The sequence below is a fragment of the Oncorhynchus nerka genome, linkage group LG28 (assembly GCF_034236695.1).
Source record: "Oncorhynchus nerka isolate Pitt River linkage group LG28, Oner_Uvic_2.0, whole genome shotgun sequence".
NCBI lineage: Eukaryota > Metazoa > Chordata > Actinopteri > Salmoniformes > Salmonidae > Oncorhynchus > Oncorhynchus nerka.
Window position 1 is genome coordinate 19547099 of NC_088423.1, and position 23472 is coordinate 19570570.

Sequence of the window (23472 nt, forward strand, 5' to 3'; positions counted from 1 at the left end):
TAAGTATTCAGGCGCTTCAGGCGAAGCAAACAGGTGGCTGCCTAGTACAGCATGGGTAACGCTGACTCCAAACTCAACTTCAGGAAAGCTGTGATACGACTAACAACCAAAACACAGGTTTGTTAACATAATAACGCTCTTTTGCATAGGCCAATGCAGCATTTAAATATTTATGAACAGTTCTGTTTTTCAAGATAAAAATAGCAATTCAAGTGGGCCAGATGGTAGTCTGCCTACAAGTTTGTATTTGACACACATGGATGAGTGACATGGATGATTGGGTGCTAGAGAAATACAGTAATAGTTACCATCAGTCCTATAGCAGAGTTTACTGGTTAAATGTAAACTTTTAATTAAAATGTAGGACTAGGATATTTATATTTTGTTATTGGCTATAAACTGACAATTAGATTAATTGTAGGGTACTGTTTTAAATACTGCGAATTTGTGTCATCAAATAGTGGACTCATAATATCGGCAACAATGTATCTATGTTGTAATCAAATGTAACATTGTAGTCATACTTCTGTAGTTATAATAAACACAACCAAGAGCCTCATATCAGGTGCAGACAGTCGTTCTAAGGTGAATCCTATTCACAGAGCTATGATGAGATGTGAATATGAATACTGTACATTCGGGGCTGTATTTGAATCAATAATTTTCCTGCTTTATTCTTCCTTGATTTAAAAAAAAAATAGAATGAAGGTAGCCTAGAAACCATTTCCAGCTACATTTATGATGACATGGTTGTTGAATGAATCATAACACTCAGACAATGTGGCTGATTTAAGGTGGGATGAAAGACATTCAAGTTAGTTAAATAAGCATTAGTCTAAATTGCACTGTTTGGGTGACATTTACTCTGTCATCAAGGCAAAACAAGTAGCTGAATATATTGTCTGTACAACAAAACAAAATTCAATTTCATCATATGTGTTCTTCATTGGGGCGGCAGGTAGTCTAGTGGTTAGAGCGTTGGATTAGTAGCCGAAAGGTTGCAAGATCAAATCCCAGAGCTGACAAGTTAAAAATCTGTTGTTCTGACCCTGAACAAGGCAGTTAACCCACTGTTCCTAGGCTGTCATTGAAAATAAGAATTTGTTCTTCACTGACTTGCCTAGTTAAATATAGGTAAAATAAAAAAAATGGATGGTTTCCTGGGCACAGATCTTAGTCCTGGACTAAAAAGCAATGCTCAATGAAGAATCTCCATCAAGAGTGATTTTTTTTAGTCCATGACTAAGTTTATTATGTCTATATTTATCTGCTCTGCTCCTGAAGGCTACAGCCAAGCAGGTTTCTGAATTAATAATGTATGAGTTAATAGAGAAGGGAAATGGCAGCATCCCAACCATCTGTGCTCATCAATGAGAGCACACTCACATGATGTAGAGTGGAGTGACGTCTGGGACTGGGTTTAGATGGGGCCTGGCTCTGTGTGTCTGAGAGTGGAGTGACGTCTGGTTCTATCTGTGCGATGGTGTGCAGAATGGAGATCGTTTCCTCTGACTCACTGTTCTGGTCAGAGCGTCAGACTGCCACAGTGCATTGCTAGCTACTGGCCATCATGGGGAATATAAAGGATACGAAGAGCTGAATTTGTGGTCGCAACGCTGTCACCATTACCACCACATGGGAGCATAGACTGCAGTGTGCAGACTGAGGAGGCTCTTTTTACCATGCTCACATGGTGGGAAATGTCTACAGAATTCAATGTACGTATCTCAGAGCATCGTAGCACCACTAGGTGCAAAAACTCGACTTGCCCAGTTGCGACCCACTTTTTGGAAGCAAACCACTCAATTTCATCTCTGCGTTATATTGGCATCGAACATGTCATCCTCCCTAGGAGAGGGGATGACCTTGATAATTTATTGTTAAAATGAGAGGCAGCCTGGATCTTTAATTTAAAGACCCTTGCTCCCTTCAGTCTCAACGTAGACTTTGATCTGAAGCCATTCTTGTGATTATTGTGACTTTGCCATTGTAATTGTTTATAAGCTTAAGTAGTCTAAAATGAATCTATGATCGTATGCTATCTATTTGTTTTTTTGTATGCTGTTTGTATGCCATTTGAATATTTGAGAATTAACCAATGATATTAGGCCACACTTGGCCATGATCACAGACACCTGTGTGCCATTTGACACTATAAAAACGAGTAATCCCGCAGTGCTTGTGATCATACCCTGATGAATACAGCTTGGCTGTCGAAACGTTGGTAATTACGTTTTTTGCATCTGAGCTCCTAGAGTGTGCGGCTCTCCTTTATTTTCAAGGGAAATGTCTACAGAACAGACTAAAGAAAAAGTTGCACTCATTTATTTTTCTTGCTGTGGATTTATTTGACTAATATTTTGGCTACAGAGCCTTCATCAGATAGGGTTTTGGGATGGGGAATATATCTAATCCCTGTTTGTTGCCTCATCTCCCCCAGCCTGTGGAGACTACAGACGATGCTTTCTGGGACCAGTTCTGGGCAGATACTGCCACGACCGTCCAGGATGTGTTCGCTCTGGTGCCGGCAGCGGAGATACGAGCTGTCAGGGAGGAATCTCCCTCCAATCTAGCAACCCTCTGCTACAAGGTAATGTAGGGTAGGATACAGTACATCCTCTGTGTGTGTATGTGTGTTTAACCTTTATTTTTTCTACCTTGGATACAATTGGTGTAATAGGAATGCAAGACAGTGTACAGTAACAGTAAAATCTATGGCAAAAATCAGAACACGAACCAGACCACTCTTTGATCATTTAAAAACCTGCTGTATGTAAAATATTGTGTGCTATAGCTTGGAAGATAAATAAATGGGACTCAGGATGACAACATAATGATGTTTGTTTCCAACATTAGGGCCGTTTTCCTAAATAAGTTCAATCCGCCTCGTGTTTTGTTTCCTTGCCACGATACTAATGAGTATTGCAATACTTGTATTGTCCCGGCCCTAGTAACAGGTGTATTCTGAGTGTGTTAAGTAGTGCTGTAATGTAGTAACAGGCGTATGCTGAGTGTGTTAAGTGGTTCTGTAATGTAGCAACTGGTGTGTTCTGAGTGTGTTAAGTGCTGCTGTACTGCAGTATCGGGCAGGTGTTCCACCTGGGTTTGCTTCCAATATGTCTCTAGTTGTTTTTAAATTGTGTGTTTCATCCTTTTCTGTATTTAAGCAGATTCTATTGGGTACCTTGGATACAGATGGTGCTAAAGGAATGCTAGTGTTTGTTGCAGCAAACACCATTGTAAATGGAATTGTATGCCTGTGTTGAGCCTCAAGGGTCTGCTGTATAAGCCCTCAAATGGAAACGCTTGCATAAGCAAGAAATGAAGCAGTGTGTGAGAGGGTGTGTTGTATTTGACTAACTGTACATGTTCATGTGTTCATTCCAGGCGGTGGAGAAGCTAGTCCAGGCGGCTGAATCTGGTTGTCCCTCAGAGAAGGAGAGACAGATAGTCCTGAACTGCACCCGTCTTCTCACACGTATCCTACCATACATATTTGAGGATGCAGACTGGAGAGGGTTCTTCTGGTCTAACGTTCCTGGAGCTCGGGTGAGAATACTGTACTGCTCATCAACGGCACCATCCAATATAAATAAAAACATGCTGTGTCCCAGAAGTGTTCTGTGCTATCCTAGCCCATTGGACATGTAACCCTTTGAAGTTGTGATTTCATTATATATGCAATTTGCATATCAGTTTATCAGTGGTCAGGGTCATTTTAATTAGGTGAGACTCACTTCTATGTTCCTTTATTATTTGGGAATTAAGAGAGATGCATTCTCTATCACATGCTGCCAAGGATGCCAGTCTCGCTCTCTACTTGTCTTTAGCACCTCAGACTCAGTGACCACTTGCAGGGAGAAGCTGTGTGGCGGGGCAAGGGAGATGAGGAAGTGTTGGACGAGCAAGGAGGCATGGCTGAGTCAAATTAATGAAGTGGCTCAGCCATACGCTCCTTGTCAGTAACAACCACATGATCAGCATTAAGGGACATGGGCAGCTGTGAGGAGGAGGGTTTATTCTCCAGGTCTTTCATTGTTTTCCAGAACTTCTTGGGGTTTGACCCACAGAGAGAGAACTCCTTAACCTCTTGAGTGTAGGGGGCAGTATTTTGATGTTTGGATGAAAAACGTACCCAAATGAAACTGTCAGATTAGGATAGAAAACACTCTAAAGTTTCCAAAAGTGTCAAAATATTGTCTGTGAGTATAACAGAACTGGTATCGCAGGTGAAAACCCGAGGAAAATCCAACCAGGAAGTGCTGTTTTTCCTGAAACCTCTCTGTTCCATTTCATGCCTTCCCTCCATTTAAAGGGATATCAACCAAATTCCTTTTCCTATAGCTTCCACATGGTGGGAAGAGTCTTTAGACATAGTTTCAGGATTTTATTCTGAAAAATGAGCGAGAAAGATCACATCGCGTCATTGGATGGCTGGGTGCCAGCAGAGTTTTGCATGCGTAAGCAGCTTGGAGCTGACATTTTCTCTCACTCCTATTGAAAAAGCTACGGTCCAGTTGAAATATTATCGATTATTTATTGTAAAAACAACCTGAGGATTGATTATAAAAAACATTTGACATGGTTCTACGAACTTTACGGATACTATTTGGAATTTTCTTCTGCCCCGTCGTGACCGCTCGCGCCTGTGGATTTCTGAACATAACACGCCAACCAAATGGAGGTTTTTGGATTTAAAAAGAGTCTTTATGGAACAAAAGGAACATTTATTGTGTAACTGGGAGTCTCGTGAGTGCAAACATCCGAAGATCATCAAAGGTAAGAAATTCATTTTATTGCTTTTCTGACTTTCGTGACCAATCTACTTTGCTGCTAGCTGTTTGTAATGTTTTGTCTACTGAGAGCTATCCTCACATAAATGCTTGCATAGATTTAGCCGAAAACCTTTTTTGAAATCTGACATGCCAGGTGGATTAACAACAAGCTAAACTGTGTTTTGCTATATTGCACTTGTGATTTCATGAAAATGTGATTTCATTAAAATTTGAATTTGGCGCTCTGCAATTCAGCGGATGTTGACGAAAATTATCCCACTAACGGGATGGGTGCATAAAGAAATTGAGGTATCTACTGTAACTTTGGTTTTCTAGATAGCCTGAGTGCACTTATTTCTCCTGAACAACAGCCAGTTAGCCTGGGTATGCGTGTGCCGAGCCTTTCGCCAAATGGTGTTCTTGAGGTGGAGTAACTCTGAAAGATCACAAGAACTTCAAGGGGTGCTAGACCCCTGCTTGTTTTATGTTGGAATACAAGAGGCTTAATGATGTCTGCTCTGTAACAATACAAATCTAGAGTTCATATGCATGACATATTATGCATAAACAGACTTATTTGTACCCCTTTTTCTCCCCATTTCGTGATCTCCAATTGGTAGTTACAGTCTTGTCCCATCGCTGCAACTCCCCTACAGACTTGGGAGAGGCAAAGGTCGAGAGCCATGTGTATGGTTTCCTAGAAACAACTAACCATTTGGCTCAACTTACCCCACTCTCCCCTACTTGTTACAGTCATTGGATAGAATAGGTTTGTCTTATGGTGAAAAGGATGCTGGTGATTTAGCACAACATGCACTGTGGGCTTGGAGAATAGACAGACAGACAGAGGAAGAAAATTCTTCCCAAGACTCTGGTTTAATTTTTCAGCTCCCTTTTCAGTTTTCTAAGGAACATATTTTCTTCTTGAATTTGTGAGTGAGCGCCCCACTCTCATACTGACTGTCCCCCACTAGTGCAGCCACTGCTGTGCTGTCTGGTGGAAACTGCATGTATTCAAGTTTTCAAAGCTCTGACCAGCCAGCATTGTAGGATGAGCCCAAGCTGGGTTGTGTTCATTTGGACACACCGTAGCAAAATGTTTAACAACTTTGTGTAACGCAAAATAAAATGTGCATTTCTTATTAGACAAGATCAGGTAGTACCTAGGGCTGTTGCGATGACCATATTACCGTCACACCGGCGGTCATTAAGGCTGTCAAATTCCACATGACCGTTTAGTCATAGTAATTAGGCTTCTCCAAGCTCTGACACTGCTTGCTAACTTGCTGGTACTCAGCACTCTATTGTCCCTATAATCACTCTGCCATCAATGCAAATGTATCAACTCTAATCAAACACTTCATGAGAGCCCATGAGCTCATGTTGCGCAACATTTCTATATGCTATGCAATTGCAGGAGAAAACAGAGTGATGGCCTCTATTAAAAAGAACAGGATCCCATCAGCTTTCTATAGGCTAGGCCTACTATATTTATTTCTCAAATTAGATTGATTTCTGTTCATTGTACTGCCTGTCAGCCATCAACAATCACCCATCATCTACGCATGTGAATAAGCGGACAGGCCAGGGGGGAAAAAACGTTGTTGACTTGTGGTTTGATTGGGCCATTTTCCACGGTAACAGTGCAGTAATTGGTTAAAAATTACTAACCCGCTTTGATTGGACCCTTTTATGCTCTAAAAGTGCGGGAATTGGTAAAAATTGCGAGGTCTTGCATAATAACACGGCAATGAGCGTAGTAGGCTATAAGCGCTGATTGGTTGATTTTGCATTGAATTATGTGATCGCGGAATCCTGGAGGGACTGCTATATTTAAAAAAATAAAAATAAAAAAAAGGTTTGTATCACAACTAAAGTTGCCAAATAATTAATCTGCTTTGCAAGGGGTGTAGAGCCTAACCTGCATACATAATCAGTGCACGAGTTTCAAGTTTGGGGAAGATAATTTTCACCATAAAAATGCAAATTTTTTAATAAAAATATTACATGTATAATTGCATTTGCGGTCACTTTTGATAATGGTGTTTTCCGCTATTGGAACATTTGCGCTTATAGCCTCTACGCTTATAATGTGAAGAAATGGCCTAATAGTTTATCAACGTTTTAAACTAAACGTTCTGATCTGCGTCAGCCACATTGCGTATTAATTTATTAATTTGGGATCTTTTGCATCCCACAACTGTCCCAGACTATGTTTGGAATATTTATTTCTTGCAGAGAATACAATAGGTCGACTTTCGTACTATGGAGGATAGTAGATGTGTTTTTGCTGTTCGTTAAGCCGAATTATCTTGTTGGCTGACGACAAGTAAATGTGGACAGATCTTCCAATATCTTCAATATGCACCTCAGAATTGGATAAGGTCGCACGCAGTTGCGTCCCCGATGTGGCTCTCTTCACTTGTAGCCTGTGAGAAAGACCCAATCACATGATGGATAGCCATGTGAGTGAGAAAGGATTCGGCTCGCTCAACACTCAGGGAGAAGGGCACAAAGGCCACTGGCCACAAAAGGCATGGATTTATTTCAGGGTGCATTACAGCCAAACAAAGGGGATGCCTCCTTGAAATTCTAGGCATTATCTAGTGCTTGTCAAATTGTAAATGAGTAACTGATGTAGTCTGTACAGCCTGTGCAAAAAACAAAGCAGAGCTCATGCCTTTTTCAATAAACTTTAAAAAAATCCTCATTCGTCGCATCATACAGCCTTAAAAATGTATTAAAAATCAAAACATATAACCCAATGTTTGTAGAACTAAAGTTACATTAATAACTCTAAATTAAGCATATAGGAATACATATTTCTTTGTTAACCGCTCAACACATAATAGCCGCATGTTGCGCCCTCATCGTTTGTTCAATTGTTTTCTTCATACTATAAAATAATGCCACAGATTTCTAAGCAAATCTTGTCTGCTAAAGGAACTAGTGTAACCCACAGCCATTTGGCATAGCCAGATCAGGACCTAACATAAAGTCAAATCAGAGTATGCTATTCTGTTCTTCTGAAATAGACTATATTTTCTTCATATCATGCTCCTTTAAACCTGTTTAAAATAAATAATGGATTTATTGTGAAGGTGTAGGCTATATTACATGGATTTATTAGACTTTTTTAAAAAGTAGATGTTCCAAAGATCTGCATCAGTGGCTTATAGGCTACGTGTGGAAGCCAGGAGATGCTAAATGTGTTTATGTCCATTACCGTGAGACCGACAGTTATTTGCTTGACCCTCACCAGCTGATGGAATGTCGTGACCGCTATAGCCCTAGTAGAACCTCCCCGTTACAGTCCATCTTCTTCCAGGATTTTTCGCCTTATGAACACGGACCTGGTGTTGAGTCAGGTCACTGTCCCAGGCAGAGAACTCTTTTGAGGTGTGGCTTTCCTTCTCCCTCCATGTCTGCTAATTGTTGGACCAGCTGGGTCTCCTGTAACCTGGCCTGTAGAGCATCTCAGCCTGCCTGAACACTGTTCCTATTGTGTCGCCCTCCCCCATCCCTCCCTCCTGGCCAGTGGTTGAATTGGGTAGGTATTGGATAGCCTTTAATTAAAATGAGAGGCTGGATGGGTGAATGCCAAACTATTATTGGAGTCGGTGTGAATGTGGAACGGTTGTAGCAATCGGTGAGGCATTCTCTACTACAGACTGAACTGGTTGGGGTACTATGTTTTTCCCGATAGCACACAGTCAGGCAGTTAAGGTGAAAGTGGCCTGAAGACCTGCTAAGTATTTGGAAAGGGTAGTACTATGGTCTCGAAACACAATTGAGTTTGATATGTTTTTGTCATGCTCATTATTGATAATCCTTAACCTATTTTATACTACAATGTAAGATACAGTACCAGTCAAAAGTTTGGACACCTACGCATTCAAAGGGTTTTCTTTTGTTTTTACTATTTTCTACATGGTAAAATAATAGTAAAGAAAGTCAAACTTAGAAATAACACATGGAATCATGTAGTAACCAAAAGTGTTAAACAAATCAAAATATATTTTTATATTTGAGATTTTCAGAGTAACCCTCTTTGCCTTGATGACAGCTTTGCACACTCTTGGCATTCTCTCAACCAGCTTCACCTGGAATGCTTTTCCAACAGTCTTGAAGGAATTCCCACATGTGCTAAGCACTTGTTGATTGCTTTTCCTTCACTCTGTGGTTCAACTCATCTCAAACCATCTCAATTGGGTTGAGGTCAGGTGATTGTGGAGGCCAGGTCATCTGATGCAGCACTCCATCACTATCCTTCTTGGTCAAATAGCCCTTACACAGTCTGGAGGTGTGTTGAGTCATTGTCCTGTTGAAAAACAAATTATATTCCCACTAAGTGCAAACCAGATGGGATGGGGTATCTTTGCAGAATGCTGTAGTAGCCATGCTGGTTAAGTGTACCTTGCATTCCACCTACTCTGCATCTCACAAAGCCATGACGGTTGGAACCCAAAATCTCAAATTTGGAATCATCTGACCAAAGGACAGATTTTCACCGGTCTGTTGTCCATTTCTCTTGTTTCTTGGTCCAAGCAAGTCTCTTCTTATTATTGGTGACCTTTAGTAGCAGTTTCTTTGCAGCAGATTGACCATGAAGGCCTGATTTACGCAGTCTCCTCTGAACAGTTGATGTTGAGATGTGTCTTACCTGAACTCTGTGAAGCATTTATTTGGGATAATGAACTTATCCTCTGCAGCAGAGGTAAGTTTGGGTCATCCTTTCCTGTGGCGGTTCTCACGAGAGCCAGTTTCATCATAGCACTTGATGGTTTTTGTGACTGCACTTGAAGAAACTTTCAAAGTTCTTGAAATGTTTCGAATTGACTGACCTCATGTCTTAAAGTAATGATGGAATGTCGTTTCTCTTTGCTTATTTCAGCTGTTCTTGCTATAATATCGACTTGGTCTTTTACCAAATAGGGCTATCTTCTGTCGTCCACCCCTACCTTGTCACAACACAACTGATTGGCTCAAAAGCATTAATTCCACAAATGAACTTTTTCTCCCCAATTTCGTGGTATCCAATTGTTAGTAGTTACTGTCTTGTCTCATCGCTACAACTCATGAAGCTTGTTGAGAGAATGCTAAGAGTGTGCAAAGCTGTCATCAAGGCAAAGGGTGGCTACTTTGAAGAATCTCAAATGAAATATATTTTGATTTGTTTAACACTTTTTTGTTACTACATGATTCCATGTGTTATTTCATAGTTTTGATGTCTTCACTATTATTCTACAATGTAGAAAATAATAAAAATTAAGAAAAAACCCTGGAATGAGTAGGTGTGTACATACTTTTGACTGGTACTGTATACATGCACTATTAGTATCTAAAATACGTGTTCTTTCCTGTGGCCGAACTCTTTGTCTGTTTCCTAGCAAGATAAAGGTTATGAGGAGGAGGATTGTGTCCTAGGTTGAGCATGATGATGATGATGTCTGTCTCTCAGCAGGATGATGATTATTATTATTTTGTCCTAGCAGGATAATTGTCTGTCTCCTAGCAGGATGAAGGCGAGGAGGAGGATTGTGTCCTAGGATGAGCACGATGATGATGATGTCTGTCTCCTAGCAGGATGAAGGTAATGATGATGGAGCGAGGCCCCTGGCTGAGTCTCTCCTCCTGGCTGTATCTGACCTGCTCTTCTGTCCAGACTTCACCGTTCAGAGCCACAAGAGAGCCGGCCCGGTGAGTAACCTCATACAGAAACGCTATCAGAGGGGGCCTCCTGAGTGGCGCAATGGTCTAAGGCACTGCATCGCTGTGCCACTAGAGATTCTGGGTTCGAGTCCAGCCTCTGTCGCAGCCGTGGGGCGGGGCACAATTTGGCCCAGCGTCATCCGGGTTAGGGGAGGGTTTTGCCGACAGGAATGTCCTTGCACTAGCGACTCCTGTCGCAGGCCAGGCACAGTGCATGCTGACACGGTCGCCAGGTGTACAGTGTTTCCTCCGACACGTTGGTGGAGCTGGCTTCTGGGTTAAGTGGGCATTTTGTCAAGAAGCAGTGGTTGGTCGAGAGCCACACTGCTTTCGGGGGACGCATGGCTCTCGACCTTCGCCTCTCCCGAATCCGTATGGGAGTTGCAGCGATGAGACTGTAACTACCAATTGGATATCACAAAATTGGGGAGAAAAAAATAAATATTATAATAAATATGATACACCATGATAATTAGTGTTGACCAGTGTTCCTTAGTTTCTGGAAAAAAACAGAAACTACTTGACCAGTTTATTTTTTATTTTATATTTTATAAACAATGCAAAACCCATACATACAAACGATAACATCGACTACATCACACCTGCCCAGACCCACTAGCACATGCCCGCATTACTCTCCGCCACATGGCCTCAAACTGCACCATTTTGTTTCTCTCCGTAGCCCCAAAAAATTGCTAATAAAGCATTTGCCCTTTCCATTGAATTTTGTCTGCATTGGTCAATCCAAAATGGCTTTTTAAAGCTGTCATTGAATTTTAAAAATGTCCTATTACCAAGTCATTTACAGTTTCTATGCCTTTAGTTTTCCATGTAGACCAATTTATCAGTGAATTCTGATAAGCTATCCAAGGATTGTTCCATAATGTTGTGTTTTTAGGGAGTGATATTGGTTATTGTTGAATACATTTCATTTTCTTCCGTATTGTTATAAACTATGAAGTTATTCTGGGGATGAGCATTCGCATCTTCAATTGTACCCATTTGTTTTTCTAGTGCATTTAACTATATTTATTAAGAAAAAGCCTTGGGTAGCTAGTTCATACAATCCCACGTCTGGAAGGTTAAAACCACCCTCAGACTTAGAAAGATATAAAACGTTCCTTTTTTATTCAATACATTTTTAATTGGCCATATAAAGTCTGTTATGACCGAGTATATTTTTTTTAAAGAATGTTTTCGGTTAGGTAATTGGCCATGCCACTTTGAATAGGTTTATTTAATTCAATCTGCTTTCATATGGTTGAGTAATGGAATAAAGTTATCTTTATATATTTGTTGTTTGTTGTCACTTAGTAAGCATCCTAAGTATTGAAAGGATTGCTGCAGATCTTGAATTATTATTTTTATTTTCCTATTGCCATATTTTTTCCCCACGTTAATTTTATATCTTGATTGTAGTATATTGGTCAGGTATCACAGGAGGTTATCTGCGAATAAGTTTAGTTTATATTCATGTTTACCATTACTGATACCTGTTATGTTTGGGTCTGGTTCAATTGCCAGTGCAAACAGGAAGGGGAGAGGGGACATCTCTGTCTTGTGACCCTGACCCTTTCTAAAGAAATTTAATCAGATAATGTACAGTATTATTTGTGTATATTATAGCTTTTTTTTTATAAGAGTCTTTTCCATATCAACAGCCATTATTGATAAACCTATAGCTTGTTTTTTGAGTATTGTATTAAACTGGAACATTTTATTGTATTTGTTTGTCAGTGTCAAATTTGAATAAATACCGTTTGATATGTATCACATCTGGTAAGACTTTTGCCATTCTATTGCTTATAAGCTTTGTTATTATTTTATTGACACAATTTAATAAACTTAAACTTGGGTCTATAATCAGTAAGAGACTCTCCAGATTTTCCTGGTTTTAATATAACTGAAATAACGGTTTGATACATGGAACTAGGAAGTACTGAATTGTGTGACGTGTGCTGTCATTTGTGTAAATAGAGGCGCTACTTTATCCCAAAATCTTGAATAGAATTCTATGGGAATGCCATCCATTCCTTGTGCTTTTCTCTGCATGAATATTTCTTCTTGGGTGATCTGTTTTTAGTGATTTATTTTTTTGTCTGCTGATAATTGCTTCAGAGTTGTTGAGTCTAAGAAGGCTATAGGGTCCGTCCAACTGTTTAATTTAAAGTTTGTATTTAATTTTGCGGGGGAAAATTGTAACTCAAGATCTGCTCACAAAAACGAGATTATGCAGACGTTCGCATTAATCTCAAATTAAGATTGGTTCCTAAGTGAACAGAATGTCCCATTAGACCCCTGTTGTGCTTCCATGCTGTGTGTAATGCACCTGTTAGCTCTGTTAGCTCCCCTGTGCAGACTAGGCTCCAGGGTTAATGAGTGACTCAAGTCCTGAGTGTGAGGTGAGGTGTGACCCTGGGCCATGTTTGTCAACTGGGCTGAGGAGGAGGAGGAGGGTGGTGGACACTCCTTATCCACTGTGCAAACACCTCTATGCTGTTGTTTCCGGCCACACAGGGCCCAATGGTGTTTGACAGGGCCGTGAAAATAAAATGGTCACCCTCCACTCTCCCTATCCTCCAGTTGACCACTCACTCACAGCTACTCAACATACACACGTGCATGCACACGGAAATGTCACACTCAGTGGAGCACTTGATGGTGTGAGGAAAAAAAATGGACAGCAGAGTTGTGTGGAGCAGAGTGGAGATGGAGAATAGCCAGGGGCTGTGTGTATTCTGTGTATCCTTATCGATTCAAGGATCCAGGCAGTCACACACAGGCAGTTAAGGCTGAATGACTGCTAACTATTTGGAAAGGCTAATTTGCTTGCCTGAGGAACATGCACAGACACACACACGCAACGTCTATCACTACCAAGGTTGGAGTCAACTATTGATTAGAGTGAATAATATCATGACAGAGTTCCTACACAACTGACCTTACTATAGTGAACATTAAAAATGGGGCTGCTGCTGACACTCCTTCTAGGCAGTTAAAATCTCTCTGCAGAGGTGTTGGACAATAGGTGGGCAAAGTCAGATGAGTGCTCAACTCAGGCCACTTGTAAAATCACAAGGTGGACAGAAGTGTGAACAAAGGTTGTGTCCCAAATGACACCCCATTCCCTATATAGTGCACTACTTTTGACCAAAGCCCTATAGGCCCTGGTCAGGAATAGTAATCTATATAAAGTAGGGATGGGCAACTTTGATGGGGATTGGAGCCATCAAAAATTGGAACTCAACATGAGTGGCAGGTCTGCGTACCCAGATCTGTACCCACACATGTAGTCAGAGCCAGCCCTATCCTTTTGGGGGGGCCATAAGCAACATTTTGTTGGGCCCCAAACCCCCCCACCTTGCAAGCAAAACATTTTAGCGGCCCCCCTCTTGGCAGTGGAGAGAAGTTTTAGAGATTATTTCCTGCAATTCTACATTTTGTTGTTGGTATTGAGAAAATGTCCAGTTTTAAAGGAAGTTTGCTGAAATTCTACACATTTTGCCATTGGGTGGAGAGAAATATTTGCTGTTTTTACTATGATATCTGAATGAGAGTGGATAAAAAAAAATCAGTTGTGGCCCCCGGACGGTTATTCAACTATGATTACTACAAGTAATCGACAGGTAGCCTAGTGGTGAGCGCGTTGGACCAGTAACCGAAAGGTTGCAAGATTGAATCCCCGAGCTGACAAGGTAAAAATCTGTCGTTCTGACCCTGAACAAGGTAGTTAACCCACTGTTCCTAGGCGGTCATTTAAAATAAGAATTTGTTATTATTGCCTAGTTAAATAAACGTCCATTTAAAAAAAGTTTAGATAGCTGGCTGCTAGAGTAACAGTTTTCAAACTGACATTGGCTAATTGAGTGAGTCAGTGACTGACATAACAAGAGAGAAACTGCTGATGCACAACCGTATTTTGAAATAGCTCCTTTTGTATTATAATGCTCAACAGTAACTTGAGACCCCGACTGAGTCAGTCCGTCCGTCGTCGTCGCCCCCCCCCCCACACACACACAAAAGGTCTGCCAGTTGCCCATCCCTGATATAAGGGGTAGGGTGCCATAAGGGGGGGGGGACTATAAGGGGTAGGGTGACTGTGCTGATTCCCAGCCACAGTCACTCTGTCTTTTGCACATGACTATGTATCCCCCTGTCGATCAGGTTATTTGACTCAGTTGGCTGCTACTGTAGTGCCATACTCCATCTTGCCAGTCACACATTCATTACCGACAAGCCCCGATGCATTCAGTTCATGATTTATCTCAGTCGCAGCACCCCCGTCCCTCTGTTGATATGAGTAAAGCACGGTCCACCATGTCCTTTGTGATCTCTGCACTGTAGGGTGGCAATAACCGATATCCCATTTGACATTCATTAATTACTTACTTTACACATTGTGCAGTAAACCATGTTTTATAGTAAACCAAACAATCATTGTTCTACATTAGTGTAACAACATTTATTCGAATTTTGTAGGATTTCATGAAGAAAGAAAAACTGAAAAAAACCCTGCTTGATTAGGTTTAAAGGTTACATCAGTGTTCTCTTGTTTCCAAGGACACAGAGGAGGACATGCAGTCGATAGACAGTTGTGAGTACATCTGGGAGGCAGGGGTGGGGTTCGCTCAGTCACCCCCTCTCGACTACATCCACGACCTCAACAGGTGAGATCACAGCACCAGGGAGGATGGAGAGAGGGCATCTCTGAATTCCTAGATCTACTTGTGTAGATATGAGAGGATTGGATAGATATAATTAGTACTGCAACAATTCCACTTGGCTTATCGGGGGGCAAGATGGAACTCCCACTACAATGCTTACACATATCCAACCCTCTCAGATCTACACAAGTGACTAGAGCAGTTGGGTTTCAGTTGGTGGTCAAAAATAATGTAAAATGACCAGGAATAATAATAATACAAATTTATTCAGAAATTCTGTTCCCAAGTACTCCCACAAATAGAAATGCACATGATCATGTCTCAATGTAATCAAGGTACAGTATGTATTTGAACTATCATTTCAATCTCTTTTTGTGTTTACTTGTGGTAAATTTGCGATGTACAAATTATTATCATTATTTTCTGAAACCTGACCGTTTGCTGGGATAAACTAAATCAGCCCCGTGCTTAAATCTAGGTGCCTACCTCTGGCTTAGGGGGTAGGGGCAAGGGGTTGATTTAGAATTTACAAGATGTGTCCATCTTTCTCTCCACTGTCCTGGTCAGGACGGAGCTGCTGAAGCTGCTTTTGACCTGTTTCTCTGACGCCATGTACCTGCCCCCCTCTGCTGAGAACAACATCCTCAACCGCTGGGTTACCTTCTTCAGCTCTACAGATAACAGGTAACACACACACTTTATGACTGATTTGGTTTGAAGCGTGTGTGTGTGTGTTACACTCATCCTAACTTCTTCCTCCCCTTCCCAGACATGCCCTGCCTCTCTTCACATCTCTCCTAAACGTGGTGTGCGCCTATGACCCAGTGGGGTACGGTATCCCCTACAACTACTTGATGTTCTCTGACTACCGAGAGGTGCTGGTGGAGCATGCTGTCCAGATCCTCATAGTGACTCTGGAGCACGAGGCCGGGGAAGCTGCAGCCACAGCTCAACACAACCTGGACCACTTACACTCCCTCTCCGCCTCTGCGATGGAAGACAAGGAGGTAAGAGAACCTGAATAGCTTCCCCAACAGACATCAAACTCCTTCCACGGAGGGCTGAGTGTCTGTGGGTTTTCACTCCTCCCTTGTACACGATTGATGAATTAAAGTCACTAATTAGTAAGGAACTCCCCTCATCTAGTGTTCTAGGTCTTAATTGAAAGGAAAAAAATAAAACCAGCAGCGACTAGGCCCTCTATGGTATGAGTTTGACACCCCTGCTTTACATCTCAGCTACTTGTGGAGAACTGGATAGGAATAAGCAACATGGTGGTAGCTCCAGCTTGCCTCTGGTCACGTGGAATTGTTAGTTGTTGTATCATCTGATAACATTTCTCTTCCTTGTGTTCTCAGCTTGTGGGACCAGACAACCTGTTTGTTAACTACCTGTCCAGGATCCATAGGGAGGAGGTAGGAGACTAATGTACACTGTTCAAACGGTCAAACCGGAGCCATATGACTCAATGGGTCAATCAGAGGTCCTTTTTTTAACCCTTCAAGTCACCGTAAATTGATAGATTGTTGTTTTTCCTTCCTGTCTTTCCCCAGGACTTCAGCTTCATCCTGAAGGGCCTGGTCAGACTGATGACCAACCCTCTGATCCAAACCTACCTGCCCAACTCTACCAAGAAGATCCAGTTCCACCAGGAACTCCTGGTGCTCTTCTGGAAGCTCTGTGACTTCAACAAGGTTTGGACTGGAGCCCTAGCACCGGCATCCCCTCATTCCTATATTGAAGGATACAACAGTGCTTTAGTAGCCTTAATACTGTCCTAGATGGACTAGTAGTCTCACCCCATCACTTCTAGCCTGGTCCTAGATCTGTTTGGGACTTCAACAAGGTTTCGGAGCACACAGAGTTCTTCTGCCCTAAGACCATCCTAGGTCAGATGGTTCTTAGTTTCTGTTCTAGCCTCACTCTTCACAGCTGTTCCCTCTTCTAGCCTCACTCTACACAGCTGTTTCCCCTTCTAGCCTCACTCTACACAGCTGTTTCCCCTTCTAGCCTCACTCTACACAACTGTTCCCCCATCTAGCCTCACGCTTCACAGCTGTTCCCCCATCTAGCCTCACTCTACACAGCTGTTCCCCCATCTAGCCTCACTCTACACAGCTGTTTCCTCTTCTAGCCTCACTCTACACAGCTGTTCCCCCATCTAGCCTCACTCTTCACAGCTGTTCCCTCTTCTAGCCTCACTCTTCACAGGTGTTCCCCCATCTAGCCTCACTCTACACAGCTGTTCCCCCATCTAGCCTCACTCTTCACAGGTGTTCCCCCATCTAGCCTCACTCTTCACAGGTGTTCCCCCATCTAGCCTCACTCTTCACAGCTGTTCCCAACATTAGTGGTCCTTAGTCATATATTTACAGTTCATTGAATAATAATAATTTTGCATCTCTCATTTCGGTTCATTAAGAACACTGAGGGGTGTCTAGAGGGTAGGGTAAAGTGGCACATCTGTGTTTGTTAGGTGCCACAGTCTTTGGAGCTCTGTGCTGCACACTGCCTCTCACATCCATTCACTTCTCGACACTTTCTGCATCCTGTTCCTCTACCGTTCTTCCCTCAACACTGTGCTACCTGGTACATTGCGTCGCACGTTGATTACATGTTTACATACTCCTCGCTCTCTCATCGGGTATGCACTGAGGAGATGAGGTGCCTTTTTAAAGTGCTTCTCTAAATAAATGTAAACTAGCTGCAAACTTAAGTTTAAGCTTCTGTAGAGGGCAAGGTCTTAACGATTCTGATAATAATTTAGTTTTAACGTTGACAAGTCTTGTCTAAAGTGTTTGTGTCTATCCTCTGTGTTTCTGTCTGTGACATTTTTAAGTACAGTACTGCTGTTCCTGTTGCACACCGTACAGGGGAGACTATTCATATACTGTTGAAGCTCAATCTCTTAGCCCCTTTGTGGGCTAAAAGGGATCCAAATACATTTTTTTTAAAATTTTTGTGTGTTTCAGAAGTTTCTGTTCTTCGTGTTAAAGAGCAGTGATGTTCTGGATGTCCTGGTGCCTATCCTGTTCTACCTGAATGATGCACGAGCTGACCAGTGTGAGTCACATAGAACTGTCTGAGTAGGTGGCACTGAGAGATATGGCAGCTCTGCTTCTTGCTCCTAAGCAACTTTGCAGTTATAAGCATTTCGCTACACCCGGAATAACATCTGCTAAATATATATAGGTGACCAATAAAATGTAATTTGTGTGCATGTTCCGAATGCAGTCTGTATGTTTTGGGATTGTTGGGTACTAGGTGTACATGCACTCTCTCTTAGTTTATAGTGTGTGTTTGTGTGACATGCACTGTGTGTGTGTGTGTGTGTGCAGCTTGTGTGGGCCTGATACACATTGGTGTCTTTATCCTGCTGCTGCTGAGTGGAGAGAGGAACTTTGGTGTGCGTCTGAATAAAACCTACTCGGTACGGGTCCCCATGGACATCCCTGTGTTCACTGGAACACATGCTGATCTGCTCATCATGGTGAGTAGTGCTACTGGTGCTGTCTGGATGGGAGATTTCTCAGTGCTTCCCTGGATGGGAGTGGGGTGAGGGAATTATATATTTTACATGCTCTGATGAAAGTCTTTGTTGACCGAAAAGCCTGGCACATAAACTGAAACTACCACTGATTCAAGTGTGTGGAGACTATTCATAGTACACTATTAAGGTAACTGTGCACAGTTGCCTTATGTTAGTTCATTTGTGATTGTCTAGATTTTCCACAAAATCATCACAGGTGGACACCAGCACCTGAAGCCTCTCTTTGACTGCCTGCTTACCATCATAGTGAATGGTGAGCGCTCCTATTCTATTTAAATCTGTGGGTGAGTGTCTGACTGTCAGTGAAATATTGTCACCACCTGTTGGCAGCATCTGGGTATTACAGTTTCTTGACACCAGTACTCCACCATACTCCACAGTGTCTCCCTACCTGAAGAGTCTGTCCATGGTAGCAGCCACCAAGCTGCTCCACCTCCTGGAAGCCTTCTCCACCAACTGGTTCCTGTTCTCTGCCTCCCAGAACCATCATCTGATCTTCTTCCTGCTCGAGGTCTTCAACAACCTCATACAGTATCAGTTTGATGGTAAGGCCTGGCTGTAGCTAGCTCGGGTTCCATATCTGATTGTGCTGTCTTGCCAAACATGGCAATGAGTGACAAGGAGTTGGCAAGACAGCACAAAGTGATCTGGGACCCAGGCTCTATAGTCTCACGTTGTCAGTCGTCACAAAGTAGTAGAGCAAACCTGGGGTTATGAGGCTAGGTTGGCTCACTCCTCCAAAGATTTTACCAAGCACTGACTGGGCAGTATGGGAACTACACCATCTCTTGGTGGATATTGGGATTGTTTCAACATGGTTTACTTTAAATGACCAGAACATAAACTGCCAGACTGACACTATTTAAGAGCACTTTTCTTTACATTATAAACCTGCCCACTGTTTGTTCCTCCCCCCTCCAGGTAACTGTAACCTGGTGTACACCCTCATCCGCAAGCGCAACATCTTCCATCAGCTGGCCAATCTGACCTCTGACCCGGTCACTATCCACAAGGTAAAGAGAGAGAGAATGTGCTCTCTAATGTAAAAGTCTATACCATACAACTTTGTCAATGTTACAGCAAACAGTGGATCTTAAAATGAAAAAGGGGCCAGCACTCACTTGACGCAGTTGAATCATTGAAGCTTTTATTGATCATTTTCTTCTCCATCCACATAAAAAGGCCCTAGAGATGAAGAAGACGACATTGGCTCGTATCTCCCGTACCAACTCCCAGGAGACCATCTCCATGGATGGGTCCCGACCGGCCGTCCCAGCTGAGCCAGGGACCCTCAAAGCCAGCCTCGTGGCAATACCAGGTACCCCCTCTCCTCTTTGGAGCTCTCCCATGCATGCATGTATTTTGCAAAGCACATTTCCCTATGGTATGCTAATGTTTTCTATTAACTTGGCTTTTCCGGTTGTCCACTAAGCTTCACTAACTTATAACCTATCACTCTACAACTCAGTTCATCACAGATATTGGAATTCTCTCAGACCTTTTTATTTAAAAAAACAGCAGTTGATTTGGTTTAGTCATTTTCACCAAATATCATAGCAATCCCTTATTTGACATCAGTTTTGTTCCATTGTTAGAAACCATTGAACAATTCTCTAAGAATCTGCTGTCACTGTAGCTATTGACAAGCTGACAAAGAAGGCTCAGGTCTCTGAGGATGGCACCATGGTCTGTCTCCAGCACAACACACACTCTCCACAGATGACCGCTGACCAGCATACACACAGCCTGCAGCCTCAAACGGCTGGTGACCAGCACAAACACTCTCCACAGTCCTCTGACACCAACACCAGTGGTATAGCAGGAGCCAGCAACACAGAGTCCAACTCAGGGAGAGACAATGAGGTAAGAGCTCTGATTGGGGAGACTCATGAACCCAGCTCACTGGAAATCAATCCATGGGGGAATGATTTAGTGAATTACGAACATGTATCAGGACAAAATATATACAGAATGCAACTTCTCAGTGACATGATTTTGTAAAGAAAATGCTGTTGAGCTTAGTGATGACCACAATGGTTATTCTTATTCCTGTCAGGAGGCTTTTCCACCAGTGTCAGACCCAGCCAGGGGTTGTTTGTCCAGAGTGTCAGCATCAGCTACATACTGGAACCCTACTCCAGACTGGGTAAGAGAACTCCCTCCCCTTTCCATCCAACCCTAAACATAGAGTACATTCACAGCTGGGGTGTTATGTACATCATTGGTAAGATCTTTCCTTCTTTCCCTCCCGATAGATGGTGACCTGCTCTCCTTTCTCTGTACTGTTCTCCGTCAGGTCCTCTCCTGGAAGAGTAAGCTTCCTCTCCAGACGATCATGAGGCTGCTACAAGTCCTGGTTCCTCAGGTGGAGAAGATCTGCATAGACAAGTAAGGGAGAAGGATCCTTATCTTTCCAACAATGTAATGGGCGGGGGGGTACTTTTCAATTCAAGAGAGTATGACAGAGCATTTGTAGGATCATTTGATTTTGATTGTGGAACCCATAACTGACCAGAACACAGAGTGATCAATATCATTCCCCAGAACTGGATTAGCATGGATGAGATATACCAATCCTTTTAATCTAACCTGCCCAGGGACTACAGTTAAAAATTAGCCATTTGGATAAAACAGGCACTTTGACAGTATTGTTGATTAATGTGCACTGTCCCTGTAAAACTAAAGTATATGTTTTTCTCTTCCAGGGGCCTGACAGATGAGTCAGAGATCCTGAAGTTCCTGCAGCATGGTACCCTGGTGGGCCTGCTGCCTGTGCCACACCCCATCCTCATCAGGAAGTACCAGGCTAACGCGGGCACTGCCATGTGGTTCCGCACATACACGTGGGGTGTCATTTACCTACGGTAAGCAACATGGGTCAAATGAAAAGGGAAAGATTAAAATATTTGATGGTGATGACAGTAAATACTTGTAGTATAAGACCCAATCCATGTACAGAATGAATATGATTAAGTTAAGATCTACTTTGGAGTAATTACAAAAGAGCAGTGCAGGCTATTCCCGAATTGCCGAATCCCGAAAGCAGGATTATTAAATTGGCCAGCTAACTTTGATTAATAGCCACATAACTTGATTTTCTGGTTGATAAAGAAATCAACATTTGTATATTGGTTGTTGTCAAGTCAGTTAAACATTATCATTATATTTCTCAAAATTATTTCAAGCAATTTTGGTAATCTGGCTAACTATTTTTGATCCAGCTATCTTTACCAGCTCCCTGGTCTAGGAATAAATTGTACCAGCTGGTGGTCAGTCAGTGTGTTTGTCACATCTACTTGCCGAGTCACTTATTCCATGACCCACAGGTGGTTGTGAGTGATTCTCTCAAATTGAATCTGATCTTTATTAACAATGACATGATTCCTTTCTCTCCTTTCCCCTGGGCTTTTGTTACCGTAGTAACGTGGATCCTCCAATCTGGTACGACACCGACGTCAGACTGTTTGAGATCCAGAGGATCTAACTGGAGGAGGTGAAGAGGTCTCTACGACTGCGTCTGAAATAGCACCCTGTCCCCTATATAGTGCATAGCTTTTGACTGGAGCCCTATGGACCCTTGTCAAAAGTAGTGCACTATATAAGGGGATAGGGTGCTATTTGGGAAACACACTGTGTCTCTCTGGAACTGGGTTGTCTGGCTGGTTCCCCCTCAGAACCACAAACTCATAACCGTCTCCTACCAACTGCCATCTTCAAACCTGAACAGAAGTCTGGATGAGGAAGAGGACAGATGAAGATTAAACGGACATACCTGCTCTAGAAAACAAGAATTGTCCGTTTTTTTTCTGCATTTTGTTTCTTGTCAAACCCGTAAATCATCATGTAATGAACTGCTGTCTGCTGCTACAACTGCCAAAAGATCTGCCATATCAACCCTCTACTGGTGTGTATTTTCTATGTCAGTATATTCCTTCACTTCTTCAACCTTGATGTAACTTTTTTTTCCAAACAAAAACCATGTATACACTACCGTATGTATACGTTAGGCAATCTGCCATTTCAGTTTTTGTATGTTTTAGATTATGTATTGCACTTATTTTCAGTATCTCCTTTTTCAGGGAGCTTCATTTTTCCTCTATTATCGCTGTAAAATTTATTTTTTATTTTGGTGTGAAATAGACTTAGGCTAGCGTGAGACTCACTAAAGGATGCAGCTTTAAGAAACCTGTCACGACTGAATTAAAAAGGCAGACTAGTGCTGAATCCCAAATCGCCCCTCCAATTCTGTGTTCACGTGCCCCATTCGCCATATGCACACGTTGTGCTGGGGGTGTGAAAATAATGGATGGCTAATTAGATCCCCCGATAGCCACTTTGACCGAGTCAGCTATGCTCTCCGCTTCAGAGTGATGTGGTATACCATAACTCACTGCGTTATTTTTGAGTTTGCGTAATTTCACACAAAATAAATGCGGTGTGGCTTGTTATGAGCCACCTGTATTTGTTTGTGTCTAATGTTGAGGCTTTACACATGTAACATGAAATACTTCCCACATTAAATGTTTATGTTACCAATGTTTATATCTTGTAAAATGACAGGGATTTTTCTCATTTGAATTTAATGCTTGTTTTATTATTGAAACGTGGAATTGCATCATTCAAGTCACAAGTGTTCTGAAGTTGATGGGTTTCTTCGATCCCCTCGCCACTCTTGAAGTCCCCCTCTGTTTCACCAGAAACACATGACAATGGATGGCCTTCCCAGCGAGTTGGTAGGGGCGAGTGTCTGGTTTGCAATTCACCATAGGTG

At 42.3% G+C, this 23472-nt stretch overlaps 1 protein-coding gene across 4 annotated transcripts; it reads left to right on the forward strand.

Moving 5' to 3' along the window:
• Positions 1 to 27: 27 nt before the first annotated feature.
• LOC115112965 (protein HID1-like) lies at positions 28 to 23241 on the forward strand. 4 transcript variants are annotated; one of them, XM_029640081.2, is made up of 20 exons: positions 28 to 117; positions 2441 to 2590; positions 3388 to 3549; positions 10359 to 10475; positions 15048 to 15154; positions 15719 to 15835; positions 15921 to 16158; positions 16510 to 16566; positions 16705 to 16845; positions 18124 to 18214; positions 18490 to 18641; positions 18876 to 18954; positions 19082 to 19246; positions 19623 to 19714; positions 19884 to 20019; positions 20338 to 20564; positions 20758 to 20847; positions 20998 to 21089; positions 21407 to 21565; positions 22122 to 23241. In XM_029640081.2, the coding sequence occupies exons 1-20, from the start codon at positions 52 to 54 to the stop codon at positions 22183 to 22185; spliced, it is 2502 nt and encodes an 833-aa protein (XP_029495941.1). In that variant the 5' UTR covers positions 28 to 51; the 3' UTR covers positions 22186 to 23241. The 4 variants fall into 4 exon arrangements, with proteins under 4 accessions (XP_029495941.1, XP_029495942.1, XP_029495944.1 ...); XM_029640082.2 differs by having other exon boundaries at positions 10362 to 10475; XM_029640083.2 differs by lacking the exon at positions 28 to 117 and adding an exon at positions 1505 to 1718.
• Positions 23242 to 23472: the final 231 nt, after the last annotated feature.